Raw genomic sequence first — 25,747 nt, 5'->3', positions numbered from 1 at the left:
AAACGTAAACATTAAGTTTTGTGATAACTCTGCCACACAATGTATCGTATTAGAAGCTTACAATTAACAGGTTTCAGAGTAACAGCCGTGTTAGTCTGTATTCGCAAAAAGAAAAGGAGTACTTGTGGCACCTTAGAGACTAACCAATTTATTTGAGCATAAGCTTTCGTGAGCTACAGCTCACTTCATCGGATGCATACTGTGGAAAGTGTAGAAGATCTTTTTATATACACACAAAGCATGAAAAAATACCTCCTCCCACCCCACTCTCCTGCTGGTAATAGCTTATGTAAAGTGATCACTCTCCTTACAATGTGTATGATAATCAAGGTGGGCCATTACCAGCACAAATCCAGGGTTTAACAAGAACGTCTGAGGAGGGAAGGGGGGTAGGAAAAAACAAGGGGAAATAGGTTACCTTGCATAATGACTTAGCCACTCCCAGTCTCTATTCAAGCCTACGTTAATTGTATCCAATTTGCAAAGGAATTCCAATTCAACAGTTTCTCACTGGAGTCTGGATTTGAAGGGGTTTTTGTTGTAATATCACAACTTTCATGTCTGTAATCGTGTGATCAGAGAGATTGAAGTGTTCTCCAACTGTTTATGAATGTTATAATTCTTGACATCTGATTTGTGTCCATTTATTCTTTTACATAGAGACTGTCCAGTTTGACCAATGTACATGGCAGAGGGGCATTGCTGGCACATGATGGCATATATCACATTGGTGGATGTGCAGGTGAACGAGCCTCTGATAGTGTGGCTGATGTTATTAGGCCCTGTGATGGTGTCCCCTGAATAGATATGTGGGCACAGTTGGCAACGGGCTTTGTTGCAAGGATAGGTTCCTGGGTTAGTGCTTCTGTTGTGTGGTATGAGGTTGCTGGTGAGTATTTGCTTCAGGTTGGGGGGCTGTCTGTAGGCAAGGACTGGCCTGTCTCCCAAGATTTGTGAGAGTGTTGGGTCATCCTTCAGGATAGGTTGTAGATCCTTGATAATGCGTTGGAGGGGTTTTAGTTGGGGGCTGAAGGTGATGGCTAGTGGCGTTCTGTTACTTTCTTTGTTAGGCCTGTCCTGTAGTAGGAGACTTCTGGGAACTCTTCTGGCTCTATCAATCTGTTTCTTCACTTCAGCAGGTGGGTATTGTAGTTGTAAGAATGCTTGATAGAGATCTTGTAGGTGTTTGTCTCCGTCTGAGGGGTTGGAGCAAATGCGGTTGTATCGCAGAGCTTGGCTGTAGACGATGGATCGTGTGGTGTGGTCAGGGTGAAAGCTGGAGGCATGTAGGTAGGAATCGTGGTCAGTAGGTTTCCGGTATAGGGTGGTGTTTACGTGACCATCGTTTATTAGCACTGTAGTGTCCAGGAAGTGGATCTCTTGTGTGGACTGGACCAGGCTGAGGTTGATGGTGGGATGGAAATTGTTGAAATCATGGTGGAATTCCTCAAGGGCTTCTTTTCCATGGGTCCAGATGATGAAGATGTCATCAATATAGCACAAGTAGAGTAGGGGCATTAGGGGACGAGAGCTGAGGAAGCGTTGTTCTAAGTCAGCCATAAAAATGTTGGCATACTGTGGGGCCATGGCGGGTACCCATAGCAGTGCTGCTGATCTGAAGGTATACATTGTCCCCAAATGTAAAATAGTCATGGGTAAGGACAAAGTCACAAAGTTCAGCTACCAGGTTTGCCGTGACAGTATCGGGGATAGTGTTCTTGACGGCTTGTAGTCCATCTTTGTGTGGAATGTTGGCGTAGAGGGCTTCTACATCCATAGTGGCCAGGATGGTGTTATCAGGAAGGTCACCGATGGATTGTAGTTTCCTCAAGAAGTCAGTGGTGTCTCGAAGGTAGCTGGGAGTGCTGGTAGCGTAGGGCCTGAGGAGGGAGTCTACATAGCCAGACAATCCTGCTGTCAGGGTGCCAATGCCTGAGATGATGGGGCGCCCAGGATTTCCAGGTTTATGAATCTTGGGTAGTAGATAGAATATCCCAGGTCGGAGTTCCAGGGGTGTGTGTGTGCGGATTTGATCTTGTGCTTTTTCAGGGAGTTTCTTGAGCAAATGCTGTAGTTTCTTTTGGTAACTCTCAGTGGGATCAGAGGGTAATGGCTTGTAGAAAGTGGTGTTGGAGAGCTGCCAAGCAGCCTCTTGTTCATATTCCGACCTATTCATGATGTCAACAGCACCTCCTTTGTCAGCCTTTTTGATTATGATGTCAGAATGGTTTCTGAGGCCGTGGATGGCATTGTGTTCCGCACGGCTGAGCTTTATGGGGCAAGTGATGCTGCTTTTCCACAATTTCAGCCCGTGCACGTCGGCGGAAGCACTCTATGTAGAAGTCCAGTCTGCTGTTTCGACCTTCAGGAGGAGTCCACCTAGAATCCTTCTTTGTTTTTTCCTCCCCCCCCGCAAGACGTTCTTGTTAAACCCTGGATTTGTGCTGGAAATGGCCCACCTTGATTATCATACACATTGTAAGGAGAGTGATCACTTTACATAAGCTATTACCAGCAGGAGAGTGGGGTGGGAGGAGGTATTTTTTCATGCTTTGTGTGTATATAAAAAGATCTTCTACACTTTCCACAGTATGCATCCGATGAAGTGAGCTGTAGCTCACGAAAGCTTATGCTCAAATAAATTGGTTAGTCTCTAAGGTGCCACAAGTACTCCTTTTCTTTTTACTATTAACAGTAACCAGTCAGTTAAAACATTGTATATGTGTTCAGTGAGAGAATTTATGCTATTGAAATCTAAGATTTTGCATTTACTGTGTTCAGGTCTGAAACTATTACATCTATTTTGAATTTTCCATTTAACAATCCAAATGGCTTGATATCTACTAACTTGCATAAAACTATAAAGCGATACAGCAAAAGTGGGCAAACTAAGGCCTGTGGGCCACATCCGGCCCACGGGACCATCCTGCCTGGCCCCCGACCTCCGGGCATGGGAGGCCTCTCCCCTACTGTTCCCTCTCCCCAGCAGCCTTACCTTGCTGCGCCACCGGCACAATGCTCTGGGCAGTGTGGCTGCAGAGCCTGGCCTGACCCGGTGCTCTGTGCTGCGTGGCTGCCTGTCCTGGTACAGCCGTGCTGCCAGCCATCGGTACTCCAGACTGCGCAGTAAGGGGGCAGGCAGCGTGGGGAGGGTTGGATAGAGGGGCAGGGGAAATTGGGGGGTGGTCAGGGGCTAGGGGTGTGGATAGGGGTTGAGGCGGTCAGAGAACAGGAAACAGGGGGGTTGAATGGGGCAGGGGTCCCAGGAGCACAGTCAGGAATGAGAGGAGAGGTTGGATGGGGCGGGGGGCAGCCAGAGGCATGGGTTCTGGGGGTGGTCAGCGAGCGGGGGGGTGGATGGGACAGGGGTCCGGGGGGGCATTCAGGAAGTAGGGGGGGTTGAATGGGGCAGGGGGGGCAGTTAGGGGCAGCAGGGTCTGGGGCCAGTCAGGGAGAAGGGGTGGTTGGATGGACAAGGGGTTGCCGGGGGGCCGTCAGGGAACAGGAGGGGTTGGATGGGGCGGAGTCCCGGGGAGGGCCATCATGGGGTGAGAAGCGGGTGGGGGGTCGGATAGGGGGCGGGAGCAGGCCATGCCTGGCTGTTCAGGGAGGCACAGCCTCCCCTAACCAGCCCTCCATGCAATTTCAGAAACCCGATGTGGCCGTCAGGCCAAAAAGTTTGCCTGCCCCTGCAATAGTGTAGAACTTCAGATTACAAACACCAAAATTACGAACTAACCAGTCAATCACACATCTCATTCGGAACAGAAAATACACAATCAAGCAGCACAGCAGCAGAGAACAAAAAGAAAAAAAAAAGGAGGTACTATACAGTACTGTGTTAAATGTAAACTACTAAAAAAATACAGGGAAGTTAAATAAAAGATTTGACAAGATAAGGAAACTGTTTCTGTGTTTAATTTAAATTAAGATGGCTAAAAGCAGCGTTTTCCTTCTGTGTAGTAAAGTTTCAAAGCTGTATTAAATCAATTACAGAATGATAAAATATCAGGGTTGGAAGCGACCTCAGGAGATCATCTAGTCCAACCCCCTGCTCAAAGCAGGACGAATCCCCAACTAAATCATCCCAGACAGAGCTTTGTCAAGCCTGACCTTAAAAACTTTGAAGGAAGGAGATTCCACCACACTCCTAGTGAAAAAGTTTTTCTTAATATCCAACCTAAACCTCCCCCACTGCAACTTGAGACCATTACTCCTTGTTCTGTCATCTGCTACCACTGAGAACAGTCTAAATCCATCCTCTTTGGAACCCCCTTTCAGGTAGTTGAAAGCAGCTATCAAATCCCCCCTCATTCTTCTCTTCCGCAGACTAAACAATCCCAGTTCCCTCAGCCTCTCCCCATAAGTCATGTGCTCCAGCCCCCTAATCATTTTTGTTGCCCTCCAGTGGACGTTTTCCAATTTTTCCACATTTCTTGTAGTGTGGGGCCCAAAACTAAACACAGTACTCCACATGAGGCCTCACCAATGTCGAATAGAGGGGAACGATCACCTCCCTCGATCTGCTGGCAATGCCCCTACTTATACAGCCCAAAATGCCATTGGTCTTCTTGGCAACAAGGGCACACTGTTGACTCATATCCAGCTTCTCGTCCACTGTAACCCCTAGGTCCTTTTCTGCAGAACTGCTGCTTAGCCAGTCAGTCCCTAGTCTGTAGCGTGCATGGGGTTCTTCTGTCCTAAGTGCAAGACTCTGCACTTGTCCTTGTTGAACCTCATCAGATTTCTTTTGGCCCAATCCTCCAATTTGTCTAGGTGACTCTGGACCCTATCCCTACCCTCCAGCGTATCTACCTCTCCTCCCAGTTTAGTGTCATCTGCAAACTTGCTGAGGGTGCAATCCACACCATTCTCCAGATCATTTATAAAGATATTGAACAAAACCGGCCCCAGGACCGACCCTTGGGGCACTCCACTTGATACCGGCTGCCAATTAGACGTGGAGCCATTGATCACTACCCACTGAGCCCGACAATCTAGCCAACTTTCTCTCCACCTTATAGTCCATTCATCCAGCCCATACTTCTTTAACTTGCTGGCAAGAATACTGTGGGAGACTGTGTCAAAAGCTTTGCTAAAGTCAAGGAACAACATGTCCACTCCTCATCACGTTCTCATCCACAGAGCCAGTTATCTCATCATAGAAGGTAATTAGATTAGTCAGGCATGACTTGCCCTTGGTGAATCCATGCTGACTGTTCCTGATCACTTTCCTCTCCTCTAAGTGCTTCAGAATTGATTCCTTGAGGACGTGCTCCGATTGCCATGAGTTTTAAAAGATAATAGCCAGTGGCTCTGCAATCACATCTGCCAACTCCTTTCGCGCTCTCAGATGCAGCGCATCTGGCCCCATGGACTTGTGCTCGTCCAACTTTTCTAAATAGTCCCGAACCACTTCTTTCTCCACAGAGGGCTGGTCACCTCCTCCCCATGCTGTGCTGCCCAGCGTATTGTTCAGTTTTCAACATTTCAGAGTTACGAACAACCTCCATTCCCAAGGTGTTTGTAACTGAGGTTCTACTGTACTTTATGAAATGTCTGTGTTTACATATAAAGAATACGGAAAAAAACAGCTGCACAATATAGATTGAAATTTTCAAAAAGGCCGAAAGAAGCAAATATCAATGGGAACTGGGTGTTTCACTCCCTTCAGCCCCTTTGAAAATGCTACTCGTAGTTACTAAATTGTTTCTACTGTTTTTCTTATTGCAATGTAATAGCAATACCCGGAAACAGGGAAAAGTGCATGGCCCTTCAGTTTATTTTTAAATCCCATAATTCTAGTATGTAACATCTGCTTTGCCTCTAGAAAATCACCTTTGTTAGCCATTGCACTGACATTTTCTTCTGAATATTATTTTAAAAAGGAATGCAGTTTTCAATTAAACTGCCACAGTTTCAAAGGGAAAAATCAGAAGGGAAGATTATTAAATAGCTTGTTTATGCAGTTTTTGTAAAAGTAGATAAAATTTAACTATAGTTCCTGGAATTCCATTTCTTACCAGTTTGTGCAATAACTCAATTAAATTTAAAAAAAATTCTCATTTTAACTCGAAACAGTGTTATTGTTATTGTGTCAGCTGATTTTAAGTGGCTTTTGCTGCTTTTTCCCTGACTCCTACATTTCCCATTTTTCCATCAGGCATACTGGTCTGCGTTACCAGCCAAATCATATATACACAACATTGTGTGTGACCTACTAGAAAGTTGCTATAGCAACGATTTCTTTCTGCAGTACATATTATGCATTTTAAGTGCCATCGTACAGTGTAGCATGTCTTGTCAATTAATAAGCAACGTTCAGAATAGCACAATATCAAAGTGAGACACTGAAGAAAACAAAATATGAAAAGCATTATGTTCACCATATACACAAAATGAGATGTATGTTGGTATACATTCTATATTTAGACTCCTGATTGATAAAAACAATTGCTGGTTTCTTTAATACCAGGCTTTAAAACTTACACGTCTACTGAAACACACACACAAAATTCATAAAGTATGAAAAATACTCTGGATAATCTTTAATAGGGAATGACAGAAAATTATAACCAACAGGCCTGACCAGTGTGTGAAATCCTCCGTATGATCAGCCAAGAATTTGGTGAATATCGGAGGGTACAATAATTTAGGCTTCTACTGTTTGTTTTGTGCAAAATACCTCCACAACAAGGGAGAGAATTTTTTAAAATAGGAAAATATGGTTGACCCAGTCTCACTAGACTTCAGAGAATCACTGGGTGAAACCTATGGCTTGTGTTAAGCTGGAGGTCAGTCTATAGGATTATAATGGTGCCTCTTCTGACATTAATAGCTACCAATCTATAAAATCAGTGTCCCTTTAAATTAGGGAGAAAATAAAGATATTAAGCTTAGAGTCTAATATTAGTAGAAGGATATCTACAACCATGACAAATAGTAAATTAGTAATCCTAGCGAGGGAACATCATCATCAGGGAAACGTAAAAATATTAAATTGTGCAAATTTAAAGGCTTGAGAGTCTAAGACATTACTCCGTGATGCTAGTAAATTAAATTGTAGTTCCATGAAACGTATGAATCAAGGACCAAGCATTTCCTTACTATCCCCTTAACTGCGACACATGAGCTCTTACCCATGAAACAGCAGTTGGTACTTGCAGCTGAAGATGAGGAGATCCTCTTACTTCCTACACTTCATTAATTCAAACTCTAAGCCAGTGCGCTTATGAGAACTTTGGAAGTCCCTTGCCACTGAATAGTACAAAACAAACAGGGCCCTAGTTTCTGAATTGCCTAGAAAAGTGTCCCTCTTGCAGACTGAGAGTGCTGTTCAACCACCACTTTTTTATGATTAAATATACATCACAAAAGGTAACAAAGTAACTTGCTGAGATATGAAAGGTGTTCAATTTCAGGAGAAAGGACACACCATTTATGAGCGCTATATCTTTCTGAACAGCAAAGTATTGGTGTTCATTGAAATCCTTCTGAAAGATACTATGTCTATCAGAAAGGCAAATCTAAGGGGTATGAGAAATTGCCTCGGCCCACATGCATCTTCAATAAGTAGGTAAATTAGCTGTGCTCTGCTACTGAGTGTAGTGCACTGGTTAAGTATATGCAACCATACCTCCCTATAGTGACTGGTTCACATTGAGGGTAACAGCCTGCATCTCACAGGCAATTCTTTTAGCTCAAGTGGTAGAGACTTAAGCTTTCAGGGCTTGATTCTATAAGGAACTAAAAACTCTTGCCCTAAACGGCAAAGAACATAAATAAGCACAGCCCCAATGATTTCAATGGGATTGCTCTCATATTTAAAGTTAAGCACATACTTAAGAACTTTGCTGGATCAGAGCCTTATCATTCAGCACTGTAGTAAGACTGATCTTAAACCCAGCTTCATCTCAGCCGATTACCAATGCAGAGTCATTGCACACACACATCTCCTAAGGATGCAGAAATAAACCTAATATTTGAAAAAGTATGCATGTGGTCATGTAATAGGTTACTGTAATACATAAACACAAGGTTGCAAAGGAAAAAAAAGATGCATAAAGGCCTGTGTATGGAAGGTGGAGATCGGTTTGCTTGTGTTTTTCAGAGATTTCCCTTCCTTGCTTTTCACATAAAAAAATTCAAGCTCATCTGGGCTTGAAGATGCACTGGAAGCTAGTAAAATGGTGAAATCACAAGATCAAAGAGAGTGAAAGGTGGGCAATTGAGACACGGGATTTTTAGTCAGATGGTTTAAAGCTTAGGTTTTGTTCACGGCCGTTTAACATCAGCAGCTAATTAACTTCAGTTAAAGGAAGCTTTCAATAATGACTCAATACACACACATCCCTTCAATTAAGTATTAGAGCTTACAATAAATCCTCACCTGAAATCCTCCAACAAAAACAGGGAAAAACAGACTTAAATTTATTATTTTTAAGGGTAAAAGAAAGAGCAAATTTTGCTTTAAATTAAGCTTCATCAGAAAGAAGAGGCACATTCCCTAATTTTTTAAAAACTTCTTTTGCTATTTCTGAAGGTGAGGGCACAGAAAAACCCTTATAAAAATGTTTAAAGTAATATTTAATACAACTGCAGGGCACACCATCAACAATCTCAACAGATACTCTAAATTTGACTGATTGTTGGACAGGAACCATTGAGATAGTGGAATGTAATTTTTGCTGTCTTCCCTGGAGCAGTGTAGTTTTTAATTGTCTTGTCCATACTCCCAGCTTCCTTGTAGGTTAAAAATGTTCTTTAGTTTACTATGAATCCATAACATCTGTACTGTTATCTTGATATACTCTTCAGCCTCGTTTCTAGAATTTGCCCAGTTGAGATCATCCAAGAAAGTATGCATGCATGGTTCTCCGCTACAAACATTGTGGCAAACACTCTCAGGATTGTTGCTACCAAAATGGCAGTTTTTACAAGTATTTTTCTTCCAACCCCCCCCCCCCCCCAAAATCCAGAATCTTCAAAGGCAAGATCAGATTGCTATGAGGATAGGTTTTGTTTAGATCAATAGAAGTCTGAAATTTCCCAGAACAATAGCTGCTAAGATGCTTCTTCAAGTTCTGGATGGAATGATAGAGCATACATATTTGTTGACGAATTGTAGCTCCAACACCAGTTTTATATTCTAAACCTTTCTGGAAACCATAAGGATGATTTAACCATGCTGAAAAAAATATTTTTGTTTAGGGGAGTTCTGAACCACCTCTGTAAGGGTATGTCTACATTACCCACCAGATTGGGGGGCAGCGATCGATCCAGAGGGGGTCAAATTATCCTGTCTAGTCTAGATGCGATAAATTGATCCCCGAGTGCTCTCCCGTCGACTTCTGTACTCCACTGCTGCAAGAGGCGCAAGCAGAGTTGACGGGGGAGTGGCAGCAGTTGACTCACTGTAGTGAAGACACCACGGTGAGTAGATCTAAGTACGTCGACTTCAGCTACATTATTCACATTATTAAATTTGTTAGTCTCTAAGGTGCCACAAGTACTCCTTTTCTTATAGCTGAAGTTGTGTAACTTAGATTGATCCCCCCCAGTGTAGACCAGGGCTAAGAGACTGATTTGCTCCTGCATTAAACAAATCTTAGGGTTTTTAGACATTGCTGATTGTACTAACAGAGACAGGGAGTTTCAGAGGGAGTAGCTGCAGATTGTGCTTGGAGGCAGCAGTGAGTGGTGCATTTGGTCCATCTGTGGGTTGTCTGCCTGTTTTGTTTTCTATGTACAAGCTTTGTAGCTGGGCCATGGGCCTCTTAGTAAGCAAAGTGGCTAGCCCTTGGAGCTTTGATCAGCCCAGCTGTTTGACATCTCAGAGTGATTAAATGCTCCCTGGTGGTGAGGGATGGGGCTGAGCTGAGCTAAACAGGGAAGACGCGGTATAAAAAAAAAAATCACTCTGATAGGCAAACTTGAGAACAATGAAAAGAGGCACCTAACAGTGGAGTGTCAGAGGGACTTGAGAGGGAGTAAGAGAGGCTTTCCTTCCAAGTTTAGCACTGCACCTGTGATATCAAGATGGCCAGTGATGGAACAGTGGTGATGACCTGTAACGGATGTGCCATGTTCTCTTTTCTGCCTGAAGACAGAAAGGATTTCATGTGCATGAAGTGCAAGTTGGTGATGTGCTGGAAGAAAAGATTCTTGGATTGCAGGAGCAAGTAGAGATGCTACTGAGAATAAGAGAAGCAGATTACTTCCTAGATAGCCAGGTTTGAGAAACATCAGTACCCTAGGTTCAAGACAGAATGGAGCTGGAGACAAAAGAATCAGAGAGAGGGGAAATCAGAGAGGAGGGCTGGCAGTTTGTAACCACTAGAGGCAAGAGGTCACAGTTGCATTTTACACAGCTGAAGACAGCTGAAGATGGGCAGGCTGTGGCCACCACAGAGAAAAAGACGAGGAGTATTTTCCAAATAGCTAGAAGTTTTGAATCAATACCAGATCCTTAATGTGGAAACAGTGTAAGATACCCCTCGAGACTCAGTAGGTCCAAAAAGAAAGGACAGATGCGTGGGGGACACATGTTGAGGGCAGTTCGGCACAACTTGTAATAAAATCAAGTTTGCCTGCAAATAGATCATCAATTATCCAAGGAAAACTGAAGCGCCTTGCTAGAGATTCAATACTCAGAAGAATCAAAAAAAGCATTCTGCAAGTCACAGGTGGACAACAGGACGGTGTGCTGCCTGCACAGAGCCAAAACACAAGATGTCACTCCAAGACTGGATAGGCTTCTGAAGTCAACTGGAAAGGTTCCATTGGTGATGGTTCATATCAGCACTAATGACACTGCCTAACAGAATATCACACAGTTAACAGATTACTTAAGGACACTCGGAAGCGTCCTAAGAAAAAAAATTGTGGAGCACCCTTCTCTGAGGTTTTTCCTGTCCCATGAGGAAAGGCGTGACCCAGAGTGATCTTGGTCACTTGGTAAACTAGTGCAAGCAAATAATGTGTGTGTTTTAATACAAGTAGTAAATGTCAACGTTTACATTTAGGAACAAAGAATGTAGGCCATACTTGCAGGATGGGGGATTCTATCCTGAAGAAGATATGGCGGGCTGTGGTGGATAATCAGAAGAACATGAGCTCCCAATGTGATGCTGTGGCCAGAAGAGCTACGGCTACCGTGGAATGCATAATTAGGGGAAGGTAGAGTAGGAATAGAGAAGTTATTTTACCTCTGTATTAGACACTAATGCAACCACTGCTGGAATACTGTGTCCAGTTGTGATGTCCACAATTGAAGAAGGATGTTGATAAATTGGAGATGGTTCATAGAAGAGCCACAAGACTGATTAAAAGATTAGAAAACATGCCTTATAATGGTAAGACTCAAAGAGGTCAATCTATTTACCTTAAAGTGAAGGTGTGACTTGATTATAGTCTATCTACCTGGGGAACAAATATTTAATAATGGGTTCCTCCAACGTAGCAGAAAAAGGTCTAACATGATCCAATGCCTGGAAGTTGAAGCTAGACAAATTCAGACTGGAAGCAAGGCATAAATATCCTCACTGTAAAAAATTGAACTACTAGAACAATTTAGCAACAGTCATGGTGGATTCTTCATCACTTGTAATTTTTAAATCAAGACAGGACTTTTTTCTAAAAGAGCTGTTCTAGTATAAAACAGAATTATTTCAGGCAAGTTCTATGGTCTGTGTTATACAGGTCAGAATAGATTGGTCAGAACAGTGGTCCCTTCTGGATTTAGAATCCATAAGTAGTCTCTACAGGCTTTAAGGGAGCAATAGGATTTGCAGATAAATTCTCTATTATCAAAAAATTTCAGAAACAAAAACCCAACTTGGTCCCCTAATAGCCTCCCTGGCAGGTTCTAGCAGCAGCCAAGGCCCCAGTGACTACCTTGGAGTGGGGCTGGCCTTAGACTTCTTTGCTACTGGATGAGAAAGTGTTCCAAGGCAGTACAAAGGGCACAAAAAGGCTAGCTACAATCAGGCTCCAAGAACAGAACCAAGATCGTTGCTCTCTGCAGAGAAGCTGCTATTATCTCCGGTCAGTCGCTGATAGTAGTGTAATCCCTGCAAAGCCAGAACAGAGGGTGGGGAAAGTGAGAGCAGTTCCTGGATGGAGAACTGGGTACCAAAATCTTTCCTTGTCCAAACTGGTGAAGCTCCTTGATTCGACAGGTTACCAAAGACACTTACTGAGCCATTAATGTTGAATTTCAAAAAAATCTTGGAGCAGCAAGGAAGTTCCAAAAGACTGGAAGAAAGCTAATATTGCTGCAACTTTTAAAAAGAGTAAACAAGCTGACCTAGGTAATTATAAGCCTGTCAGAGCTTGACCTGGATCCCAGGCAAGATAATACAGCGGTTGAGCAACCCAGTTTCTATACTATTCGAGCCCCTACATCAGCAGAAAACTATTTTACTAAAGTAATCCAAACATTTCATCTGACATGATCCTTAGAATCATAGAATATTAGGGTTGGAAGAGACCTCAGGAGGTCATCTAGTCCAATCCCCTGCTCAAAGAAGGATCCACACCAACTAAACCATCCCAGCCAAGGCTTTGTCAAGCCGGGCTTTAAAAACCTCTAAGGATGGAGATTCCACCACCTCCCTAGGTAACCCATTTCAGTGCTTCACCACCCTCCTACTGAAATACTGTTTCCTAATATCCAACCTAGACCTCCCCCACTGCAACTTGAGACCATTGCTTCTTGTTCTGTCATCTGCCACCACTGAGAACAGCCTAGCTCCATCCTCTTTGGAACCCCCCATCAGGTAATTGAAGGCTGCTATCAAATCTCCCCTCACTCGTCTCTTCTGCAGACTAAATAATCCCACTTCCCTCAGCCTCTCCTCATAAGTCATGTGCCCCAGCCCCTAATCATTTTCGTTGCCCTCTGCTGGACTCTCTCCAATTTGTCCACATCCCTTCTGTAGTGGGGGGACCAAAACTGGACACAATACTCCAGGTGTGGCCTCACCAGTGCCGAATAGAGGGGAATAAACACTTCCCTCGATCAGCTGGCAATGCTCCTATTAATACAGCCCAACATGCCGTTGACCTTCTTGGCAACGAGGGCACACTGCTGACTCATATCCAGCTTCTAGTCCACTGTAATCCTCAGGTCCTTTTCTGCAGAACTGCTGCTTAGCCAGTCAGTCCCCAGCCTGCAGCGGTGTATGGGATTCTTCCATTCTAAGTACAGAACTCTGCACTTGTCCTTGTTGAACCGCATCGGATCTCTTTTGGCACAATCCTCCAATTTGTCTAGGTGACTCTGGACCCTATCCCTACCCTCCAGCGTATATACCTCTCCCCACAGCTTAGCGTCATCTGCGAACTTGCTGAGGGTGCAAATCATCCCATTATCCAGATCATTAATAAAACGTTGAACAAAACCGGCCCCAGGACCGATCCCTGGGGCACTCCGCTTCATCCTGGCTGCCAACTAGACATCGAGCCGTCAATCACTACCCATTGAGTCAGACAATCTAGCCAGCTTTCTATCCACCTTATAGTCCATTCATCCAATCCATACTTTTTTAACTTGCTGGCAAGAATACTGTGGGAGACCATATCAAAAGCTTTGCTGAAGTCAAGATATATCACATCCACAGATAGGAGATAGTTTACAAGTAATTTCTACACTCATTTAACAGCATTAATATGGAAACATCTTACTACAAACACCAAAGGCAATATGATGAGGCAATTTAAGAATAGCTTATATTCCTCCATTAACTGAAACATAAACAGCAGCAAGAGAACATGCCAAGAAAAATTAACCCCAATTCTAACTATTGATCATACTATTCACATCGCACATTACATATGGGATGGGGTTAGTGTAATTTATCGCATTTAATGGGGAATTATTCATTTAAAACCAATGAACAGCGAGTGTAAGGAATATCCAAGCGCACAGATTTTCCCCCGACTGTATTTAGAAATAAAGCCCTACTAGGTTATTTTATCCACCCATCCACCTGCCAATAAAGGATTGTGCTGAATATTCAAATGATTTGTCCAGTCTAATTTTAAGTGATTCAAGTGGCAGGAGATTACTCCAGTCTAACTGACCTCTCTGTTATTAAGTATACCTTTGGTCAATTTTAATCAACTTATATCTATAGACATGCCATTGTTAAACCCTAAACAATTACTCCTCCTTGGAGTATTTCATTCCCTTTAAATACTGACCATACGTATGGTTATATCCCTGTTAGTTATTGCACCGTACATATTTTAGGTTTTTTTAAACCTTTAGTAGCTCTAAATATATTCCTCCAGGTGCTAAAATATTTTTCCCCAGTTCAGCAGCATTTTTTGGATACCGAGACCTAGAACTCTAAATAGTACCCTAGATGTGATATGACATGGGTCAGACACAGAACAACTGTCACTTTTTTGATCAGTGAAGAAATTTCTCTGTATTATACTATACAAAGTGCTATTGGCTGTTTTTGTCATTAATATTGAACGACCAGATCATGTCTAATTTGCTTTGCACAAAAGCTTAAGATATTTCTAGTTCAGTAACGTACCATTCCCTTCTGAGCATTAGACCAGGAGAAAAGAGTCAGAGGATCTTCTCAAACTATGCTGAAATATCCTATTTTTGACACTCCAGCCTCCTTCCCTCACACCCAGCTCACTTTTCTCATCTACTTGTCACATCTTCCCATCGCTACCATTATTATGATTACAGTGGAGCCTTGTAGCTATACCTTAGTTAGGGTTGTGTTCTAAAATGAGTTTAAAATCTTTTTCTCTCCTAAATATAAAAGTCCTTTTAGAATGAATTTCACACACGGTTAGTTTTTACACATTTTCTCTTGCTGAATTAAATACTGAATATCTGAAATTGGGCTTTTTATTAACTTTGCCCTTGGCAGTCCAACCTTTCACTGTTAACAGTGAAACTATTTACTACATAATTAGGTAGAGAGATGTAACCCTCTACTTTACATCTGATGTAATATTTACGTGTAATTCCATTTTGGGTTATTTTTAAGAATTATTCATAATAGTTGAAACTACGTATGACAAATTTTTGTCAAATATACTCTTCTCTGTTTTATAGATAAAAAACAGACTCCATCAATATAGTTACATTTTTCAGTCAGATTCTATGCTACTAGGCAGAAGATTTTATATATGGGGGTCTGGCACACAGCACTGATGTGAAGTGTACACTTCTCCATCCCCGACAGATTTGCCCCTCTTATTTAATCATCTACCTTTAAGCATGAAAAAACCACATTAATATACAAAAAATTAATTGTAAAATAGTCAAGTTAACTTGTACTACATACAATACACCTGAGACAAACATGAAAAAGCGAGGAAAGAAAAAGGTTAAGCCATTACAGCACATACCCTTCAATGCTCTAGCCACAACCATACACTTTACCATTATCACAATTACCCATCACCACAAATCCCACACCACAACCTTAACTCCTCTGTAATGTCACCAGGTATAATTCATGTTTTGCGTCTGTACCAAGACTATGTATCCCTAAGGCATTAGCTATTTGAGGCTGGAAGATTGATCAATGGAGCTTACCTTTAAGAATGTATTAACATGCAATGGAACCTCTGGCTGGCACTCCTGATACCTAGAAAAGCAAAAATCAAGTGTGTATTAGGTTTCTCCTGCCAACCAATTCCACAATGCCAACAAAGCTTGAGATATAAAGCATGACCTCAAATCTGAACCACCACTTCCAGATGGAAATTTAGGAGCTCTCCAAACAAACATTTGAACATAAGAACGGCCATACTGGGTCAGACCAAAGGTCCATCCAGCCCAGTATCCTGTCTACCGACAGTGGCCAATGCCAGCTGCTCCAGAGGGAGTGAACTTAACAGGTAATGATCTAGTGATCTCTCTCCCGCCATCCATCTCCACCCTCTGACAAACAGAGGCTCGGGACACCATTCCTTACCCATCCTGGCTAATAGCCATTAATGGACTTAACCTCCATGAATTTATCCAGTTCTCTTAAACCCTGTTATAGTCCTAGCCTTCACAACCTCCTCAGGCAAGGACTTCCACAGGTTGGTACCTGTTTTGGATTCATAATTTAATCACTGCCAATACAGCCATCCTCCATTTTCAGATGTGGTGGACAGAATGACAGAATGTAAAATGAGCCAAAGGTTAGTTATGAGGAATTTTCTGAAAGGAACCTAAGGCTCTTCCACCAATCTTCAGAAACTGAACATGAAAAATTCTTCTGTTTAACACAAGGATTCACCCACAGGTGTTAATCGTTCAGTTCTGCAGAGACAAAGGAATAAACACCTTGTGTGCTCAAGCAAATTTTAATTACTTGCAGTAGGACTGAGGCCATAGGCTACTTTCAGTTAAAATGGTCACCATTTCCTTACAGCCTGTACAATAGATTAGAATGTCCATATCAGGGTAAAAGGGGTGTTTCTGAGGAGTAACTGCATATCCTGTGCTCAGAGGTAACAGCCTTGGCTAATTTGTGAGTTTGGTATGTTTCTGTAAGGACCTTGTGATTGGGTTTTCAAGCCTCTCCAGGCCATGTGTGTGATCTCTCCAGGTGTTTTTAAAATTCTTCTTCTTAACGAAGGAGTTGTGCTGACCCAATTATACAACCTATATAAGCCAGCTGCAAAGGGAGCTTTGAATCAGAGAACAGTGAATCAATTCTGAAGCACTTAGAGAAGAGGAAAAAGTGATCAGGAACAGTCAGCATGGATTCACCAAGGGCAAGTCATGCCTGACTAATCTAATTACCTTCTATGATGAGATAACTGGCTCTGTGGATGAGAACGTGATGAGGAGTGGACATGTTGTTCCTTGACTTTAGCAAAGCTTTTGACACAGTCTCCCACAGTATTCTTGCCAGCAAGTTAAAGAAGTATGGGCTGGATGAATGGACTATAAGGTGGAGAGAAAGTTGGCTAGATTGTCGGGCTCAACAGGTAGTGATCAATGGTTCCATGTCTAGTTGGCAGCCGGTATCAAGTGGAGTGCCCCAAGGGTCGGTCCTTGAGCTGGTTTTGTTCAATATCTTCATAAATGATCTGGAGGATGATGTGGATTGCACCCTCAGCAAGTTTGCAGATGACACTAAACTGGGAGGAGAGGTAGATACGCTGGAGGGTAGGGATAGGGTCCAGAGTCACCTAGACAAATTGGAGGATTGGGCCAAAAGAAATCTGATGAGGTTCAACAAGGACAAGTGCAGAGTCCTGCACTTAGGACGGAAGAATCCAATGCACTGCTACAGACTAGGGACCGAATGGCTCGGCAGCAGTTCTGCAGAAAAGGACCTGGGGATTACAGTGGATGAGAAGCTGGATATGAGTCAACAGTGTGCCCTTGTTGCCAAGAAGACCAATGGCATTTTGGGCTGTATAAGTAGGGGCATTGCCAGCAGATTGAGGGACGTGATCGTTCTCCTCTATTCGACATTGGTGAGGTCTCATCTGGAGTACTGTGTCCAGTTTTGGGCCCCACACTACAAGAAATGTGGAAAAATTGGAAAATGTCCAGCGGAGGGCAACAAAAATGATTAGGGGGCTGGAGCACATGACTTATGGGGAGAGGCTGAGGGAACTGGGATTGTTTAGTCTGCAGAAGATAAAAATGAGGGGGGATTTGATAGCTGCTTTCAACTACCTGAAAGGGGGTTCCAAAGAGGATGGATCTAGACTGTTCTCAGTGGTAGCTGATGACAGAACAAGGAGTAATCGTCTCAAGTTGCAGTGGGGAAGGTTTAGATTGGATATTAGGAAAAACTATTTCATTCGGAGGGTGGTGAAACACTGGAATGTGTTACCTAGGGAGGTGGTGGAATCTCCTTCCTTAGATATTTTTAAAGTCAGGCTTGACAAAGCCCTGGCTGGGATGATTTAGCTGGGGTTTGGTCCTGCTTTGAGCAAGGGGTTGGACTAGATGACCTCCTGAGGTCCCTTCCAACCCTGATATTCTATGATTCTATGACCAGGCAAACACTAACAGGAGTGTTTGAAGGAATTTGCAGCAGGGAATTTGCTTATCTTCTACCTAGGTAGATTTCTACATGAGTAATAATGGACAACATTGGAACAGTATTTGCAGTCTGGGAGGAGATGTACATGTTTTCCTTCCTGACTGAAGGCACAAGAAAAGTTTTCCTGAATGTGAAATGCAAGTTGATGGGAAGAAAAGATTTGTGGTCTTGAAGAACCATCAATCTGACAGCACCAAAGAGAATGAAGACTTCTTGAACAACAAGATCTAGAAATCATCGCCACAGATTCAACAAGGGAAGGAATTAGCAATGAAGGAGTCGAAAGTAGAAATCAGAAAAAGAGGATTGGCAGTTTATGATCACTAGAGGAAAGTGAACCAGAAGGCCTTCTACATAGCAGAATACATCATCAAGTACGGTTTAAAAAAGAGAAGTTCATGAAGGATAGGTCCATCACTGGCGATTAGCCAGGATGGGCAGGGATGGTGTCCCTAGCCTCTGTTTGTCAGAAGCTGGGAATGGGCGACAAGGGATGGATCACTTGATGATAACTTGTTCTGTTCATTCCCTCTGGGGCACCTGGCATTGGCCACTGTCAGAGGATAGGATACTGGGCTAGATGGACCTTTGGTTTGACCCAGTATGGCTGTTCTTATGTAGTCTACAAGGCATCTGCAGAAAAATCTCTCTTTGAAATTTCACTAGACGAACAAAATAAGAGCTGCAAGGGACACATATGAGGATGGCTGCTCAGCTCAATCCAGAAGGACATCACACCTGCTCAAGAGAAGATGAGAACAGTCCCTGTTTTCAGGGACTCCATGTTAAGAAAAGTGGGTAAAAAATTCTGCAAGAGACAAAAAAAGGACAGAAGAATTGTGTGCCGTCTTCCCGGAATTAAGAGAAGAGATATGATAAGATGGCATTCTGAAGTTGATGCACAAAACTCCGCTGGCAATTAAACAAACTGGCACGAGTGACATGACATTATGCTTCAGAGATTATTGAACACTTCAGGGATCTTGGAAGGGAGGAAAGGCCAGGTGATATTTTTGGAGATCCCTCTTATCCCATGAGCAAAGGGGAGGTGAACCTCTGGGCTAGGTAAGTGATATAGAGTAGAGGGATTTGTTTTCATGGAATGTTAGCCACGTTACATGGAAGAGAGATCTAGAGAGTTGGGATGGCCTTCATCACAATGGCACAGAAATCAATCTTGTGGAATAGACTAGTTAGATTATTTGGAAGACATTTAATAACAAACAGTAATGTGGTAAACACAATACAAATGCTATGCAATGCAGACTAAAGGAGTCACAAACATCATGAATCATGGGGTGTAAAGAAAACAAATATAAATTACTGCAAAAAGTACAGAAATTAGAAGTTCAGGCAATTATCAGCATATAAGCTATATTCTTCCACCCAGACAGACCTCACCATTGCCAAGACTGTACGTCAAAGACCACAGCTTTAAATTTCAGCCTTTTAGTGATGCCATCCATATAAAGCCTTCATTAACTACCACCACCAAGCATAAACAACAACAACTTGATGAAGGGAATATGCGCAGAAGGACAGGCAGGGGTGTAGTTTGTTGTGTCCATTTCTTCAGCCAGAATGGCCCTCAGCCTTCATCATTGGAATCAGACGTTTTTAGAAAATTCATGCTGCTTATTAATTATAATTCCATCATATCCTAGTGCTTACATAGGACTCAAAGGGACCTCCTGGATCATCGAGTCCAGTCCCGATATTGCAAGCAACCATGTCATACTCCCATTCATAAATTTATCAAACTCCATCTTAGAACAAGTTAGATTTTTTTCTCTCACTATTTCTATTGGAAGGCTATTCCAGAATCTCACTCCTCTCATGGTCAGAAACCTTCTTCTAATTTCCAACCTAAACTTTTTCATGGTTAGCTCACACCCATTTGCTCTTGTTCCAACATTGTCCTTTAATGACTAGAATTGTGCACAGTATTCCAGATGAGGTCTCATCAGTGCCTTGTACAATGGCATTAACACTTCCTTATATCTACCAATTCACCTCACATATCCTAGGATCACATTTGCTTTTTTTTTTACAAATGCATTTCTTTGGTAGCTCATAATTATCCTGTAAACTAATACATCCAGGTCTTTTTTCTCCTCTGCTGCTTCCAACTGATGAACCAGCAACTTATAGCAGTAATTCTTGCTATAGCTCCTAAGTACACGATCTTGCACTTTGTACTATTAAATTTCGTCTAATTTCATCCAGTACTCTAGGTCATCCAATTCTTCCTGTATAATATTCTGATCCTCCTCTGTATTGACAACGCCTCCCACCTTTGTGTCATCAGAAAATTTCATTAGCACATTCCTACCTTTTGTGGTAAGATAATTAATAAAAAACATTAAAATAAGATTGGTCCAAATACTTGAGGAACTTGACTAGTAACCTCCCTCCAGCATAATCTGTTATCTCCCATTTAGCCTATTCCTTACTCATTTTATTATTCTTGTATTAATCCCCATCTTCTCCAACAAAACTGATAATTTCCCTTGTGGTACCAGGTCAAGTGCTTTATTAAAATGCAAACAGACTAGACCTACTATATTTCCCTTATCTAAAAAATCATTCCTCTTTCTCAAAGAAAAGTATCATGTTAGTCTGGCACAGTCTACCTGTGCAGACCTTTGTTGCATTTTGTCCCATTTTTCACTTAACTCCATATTTCTAATTATTCTTTCCTTCAAAATTTGGTTCAAAAGTCTTGCATTCTATTGAAGTCAGACTAACAGGTCACTAGTTGCCCGAATCACCTTTTCCCCCTTCTTAAATACAGCTACAATGTTAGTTATTCTCCACTCCAGTTTTGATAGATTTATTTAAAAACTTTGCTATTGGACTTGCAACTTCATAGATTCCAAGGCCAGAAGGGACCATTTTGATCATCCAGTCTGACCTCTGTATAATGCAGGCCATAGAACTTCCCCAAAATAATTCCCACAGCCTATCTTTTAGAAAAACATCCAATCTTGGTTTAAAAATGGTCAGTGATGGAAAATCCACCACGATGCTTGGTAAATTTTTCCAATGGTTAAATACCCTCACTGTGAAAAATGTATGCTTTGCTTCCAGTCTGAAGTTGTCTAGCTTCAACTTCCAGCCATTGGATAATATTATGTCTTTCTCTGCTAGATTGAAGAGCCCATTATTAAATATTTGTTCCTCAGGTAAATATTTATAAACTGTAATCAAGTCACTTTTTAGCCTTCTTTGTTCAAATTGGGACTCTTCTATGAACCCTCTCCAATTTATCAACATCCTTCTTGAATTAAGGACACCAGAACTGGACACAGTACTCCAGCAGCAGTTGCATTAGTGCCAAATACACAGGTAAAATAACTTCTCTATTCCTACTCAAGGTTCCATTATTTATGCATTCCAGAACAGCCTTAGCTCTTTTGGCCACAGCATTACATTGGGAGCTCAAGTTCCACTGATTATCCATCACAGCCACCGCTTCCTAGGATAGAGTCCCCCATCCTGTAAGTATGGCCTATATTCTTTGTTCTTAGATGTATACATTTACGTGCAAGCATATTGTTTGCTTGCACCCCATCTACCCAGCAATCCAGATCATTCTGAATCAGTGATCTTTCTTCTTCATTATTTACCATTCCTCAGTCTGCATGTCATCCACTATCATCAGTGACAATATTACTTTTTCTTCCAAGTATTTGATAAGAATGTTACATAACATTGGGCTAAGAACGAATCCCTATGGCACTCCGCTGGAAACACCCACGTGATGACAATTCCTCATTTATAGACACACTCTGAAACCTCTCTGCAGTTAGCCAGTTTTTAATCCATTTAATATATGCCATGTTAATTTTATTTTGTTCTAGTTTTTTTAATCAAAATTTTATGCGGCACCAAGCCAAATGACTCAGAAAAGTCTATTACATGAATGCTATTACCTTTATCAACCAAACTTATCTCATAAAAAAAATCAAGTTAGTTTGACAGAATCTATTTTCCATACACCCACGTTGATTTTTGTTCATTACATTACCCTATGTTAATTCTTTATTACTCAAGTGCCGTATTTACGGCATCATTATCTTGCCTGAGATTGGCATCAGGCTAACAGGCCTATAATTATCCAGGTCATCCCATTTACCATTTAAAAAATTGGTCCACCATTAAGTTTCTTCTGGTTTTCTGCAATTTCCCCGCTACTCCAAGCATTACTGAAAATCAACAGGTCCAGTGAGCTCCCCAACCGTTTTAAAACTCCTGGATGCAAGTTATCTAGATCTGCTAATGTAAAAAAATTACAAATTTGGTGCCAATTTTTTGAGCATACTAGGACGGACATTTATCCAATCCCCCAGACTTGAATGTTAAGCTTTTTGAGTTTGTTTCCACCTCAAGGTGGTAATTCATATTTCTATATACTCATTCCTATGTAGCCATCCTGCCTTTGCTTCCATGTTCTACATTATCATCCTTATTAAATACTGAGGCAAAGTATTTGTTAGTTTTTGGGCCACACCTGCACTATCCTTAATCTCTACCCCACCCTACCTAGCCATCCCAGCTACACAGCAATCCCACTTCTCTTCTTGCTCTCTTTTTATTTATATGGCTAAAGAACCTTTTACTATTTGCTTTAATTTCCTATGCAAAGCCTTATTCAGTTTCACTTTTGACAATTCTCACTTTGTCCCTACAGTTTTTGACCTCCAATATCTATTAGCTTCCCCACCCTCTTTTTTTTTTTTTTTTTTAAAACGCAATCTCTTCTTCCATTTTTTTTTGGTCTCTCTGCTTACCCCTAATATCTTTTCTGAGGGGTCAGTCAGTATATCAGGTCTGGAGCCCTTCCCTACAAATTCCTCCCTCTTGCTTCGGTTGCATATTCTGAACAGTTTTTGTATCTTTGACTTAAATTCCAAGCATCCTTCACATTTAAGTCCCTCAGCTCTTCAGTCCAGACGATTTCATTCTCTTAGTTTCCCAAATGGCCCCTTTAGAAATCAAACACTTTTTTTTACACTATTTTTCCATTTAATTTAAACTGAATCAACTCATGATCACTCAATCCAAGTTTATTTTCTATGACCAGCTTTCTATAATGTTCTTACTACTTACCAAAATCAAGTAAAAAACAGACCACCTCTGATGGCTCACTGGTTAAAGAAATCTATTTCATCCAGGACTCTACCATTATTAACATTTGCTCTCCAATCCATATCTGGGAAGTTAGTGTCCCATAATGAAAGAATTTCTCTAGTAATATTAAAGAGATCTTTCTACATACTCAAACCCAAACTCAGAGGCCTACAGAAGGCCACTAATGCTACCCCAATAGAACATTTTTCTATCCTTCCCCAAGGCAATTTTAACTTCAACAGACTGTACAGAAGTAAGTGATAGAATGGATAAAACAGCCTAGCAGATTACTGATAGATAAACAACACTACGCCACCTTTACTTGATTTAAATTCCTCCTGAAAAGCACATACCATCCAGTACCTGTACTTGAATTTACAAACAGGACTTGTGAGTCAATTGCCAAATGTGACTGGACAAATGTAGGTACTGCTATAACATCCAGTGACGTTTACAAGTATCTTATTTTATTCATGTAGCTTTACAGAGTAAGATAAACTCTTTTAAAACCTAAAATACAACACAGTTTAATAATACAAACCAATTAAGTAGACAAAGTTAAAACTCAGCCTACTCTAAAAGCATCAGCAAACTCCCTGAGAAATAATCCCCAATCTTTCCAGCCTGCCTCTCCACACAAAAGCCTTGAGGGAAAAAAAAGACGAACTCAGCCTCTGCCAGATTATCAGAAGGAGGGAAATCCAGGAGTCATGGATCACTCACTGAGAAAATCATGCCATTGGACCCAACATTTATATCTGAAGCTGGGTTTTTTGAAGAGTACTGATTCATCTTTTTCATCAGGGAAAATCCTGCATCGAGACAATCTTTGTGGTAGCTAGGGACCCAAATCATTAACCAGGGTAGATCGGATTTAAATCAAATTGATTTGAATCATGATTTAAATCACTAGTCAGGAAGATTCGATTTAATCATGGATTTCTACATAAAAGTGCATTCTCGTTTGTTGTTATAACCTTAAGACATATTCTTCGCAACTCAGAGACAGATGAAGGGTTCATTTTTAGAAGGTACACACTATACATTTTTAAGTGATTTATTTTGAAAACTTTTCAGGTTAGTTTTACAGCTATATCAGAAAATGAATGATTGTTTGGTTATTTCATTTACCAAAGGTAACTGAAGCAGATATTTATGAAGTCATTGGGAGGTGAACTATCTCCAATTCATCAGGTTAATCCTTAATATTTTGAGGTATTTCTTGCCATGCTGTATTAGGAGGAGAACATCACCAGACAGACATTTAAATTGTTTTATTTAGCTAAAACAACGTTATGTATTCTGGATTTTTTTCTTCAACAGCAAACATGTAATATTTTAACAAAACAAGCATATGAAGTTTTGAATTTAGTTGAACATTCAAGTTTTTTAAAATCAGGTTTCTTTTTGTTAAAATTGTTTTAAACTAAAATAGTTAAACGAATTTTAAAAAAAATTAAATTGACGATGTCAGCCAGGGCAACATGAGAAACTTAAAATATTGGCTTCTGCAGCTAATTCAGTCATCTTCATCTTCATTTTCCTGTTTGTTCATAATCTGGAAAAGAAAAACAAGCTTTCCTACTTTTTCAGGTCCCAAAAGATTTCTCAATTTGGAATGAACTAATCCAAAGGAAACAAATAATCTTTCTACACCGGCAGAAGAAGCTACTTCTGTTAAAAGTGGGATCATCACTTCAACAGTCTCTGAATCTAAGTGCTTAAATGACTTCCATTCGTTCACTGGTGTGACTTTCTTTAAAATATCATCAAACACATTTCTTGAATGGTTCACCCTTAGCTCTGAAGTTTATTATAGTTGACATTATGGAGGGATGATTGCTGGATGTCCATGTCATAACCAACTCCTCTTCTTCAGCAGTTAAAGTTTGACCCTGGTACCGAGTATTGAGAATATTTGCAAGAAAATGAGCTGGAAATAGTGCTTGTCCCATTCGTTCTTTTAATTATTGTAATTTAACTCTGTCATTGCTTATTTCTCTTTTTAAGATCTCACTCAGTTCCTTCCAAATTTCAACAGCGCCAGCAATAAAACAGCTATTTTTCTGCATTTTGTTCAAGGCTACAGAAACAGGCTTCAGGATACTCACCATGTGTTCAACGTTTCTCTTCAGCCCAACGTTGAGAACGTGGGCTGTGACGGTGCCATCTATTTTTTCACAATTTTGTTCACAAACTGTCAACAGATTAGGCCAGTTCTTGATACAGTGCTCAAAACAGTCCACTACTGAGTTCCATCGCACGTCTTATGGGAGAGTTAGCTTGGTTCCTCCCACTTTTTTCAGAGCAACTGCTGCAAAGTGGTTGTTATGGAAGTATTTTGTAATTTCAACAACATCAGCCTTTATTACTGGAACATTGAAGTCTTTGGCTAGGAGGTGCATCAAATGAGCACTGCAACCGTATGTTATTAGCTTGGGACTCTCTTCTAAATAATTTCTTCTCATCTTGATTACATTTGCAGCATAGTCTGTGACCAAGCTGCATACCAGACATTTGAATTTTTTTTCATAGTTTGTTATAGCTTTTCCTGCTACTTCTTGTAAGTATTCTGC

The 25,747-nt window shown here is 41.3% G+C and overlaps 1 protein-coding gene across 8 annotated transcripts in view; it reads right to left on the bottom strand.

The window, feature by feature from the left end:
- The window catches only part of STAG1 (STAG1 cohesin complex component), a 380,157-nt gene that overhangs the window by 325,425 nt on the left and 28,985 nt on the right, over nucleotides 1–25,747 (bottom strand). For 5 of the 8 annotated variants that reach the window (XM_073360216.1, XM_073360223.1, XM_073360217.1 and 2 more), the window contains one exon: nucleotides 15,575–15,626. The exons of the other annotated variants lie outside the window; for them this stretch is intronic. Coding sequence is in view for 1 of the 5 variants with exons in the window: in XM_073360222.1 (XP_073216323.1) it covers nucleotides 15,575–15,626 (52 nt within the window). In the remaining 4 variants the exon portion in view is untranslated. The remainder of the gene's footprint in view (nucleotides 1–15,574; nucleotides 15,627–25,747) is intronic. 8 annotated transcript variants of the gene reach the window in all.

The sequence above is a fragment of the Lepidochelys kempii genome, chromosome 9, assembly GCF_965140265.1.
Source record: "Lepidochelys kempii isolate rLepKem1 chromosome 9, rLepKem1.hap2, whole genome shotgun sequence".
Taxonomy (NCBI): Eukaryota; Metazoa; Chordata; order Testudines; family Cheloniidae; genus Lepidochelys; species Lepidochelys kempii.
This window is presented reverse-complemented; position numbering and strand designations above follow the sequence as displayed.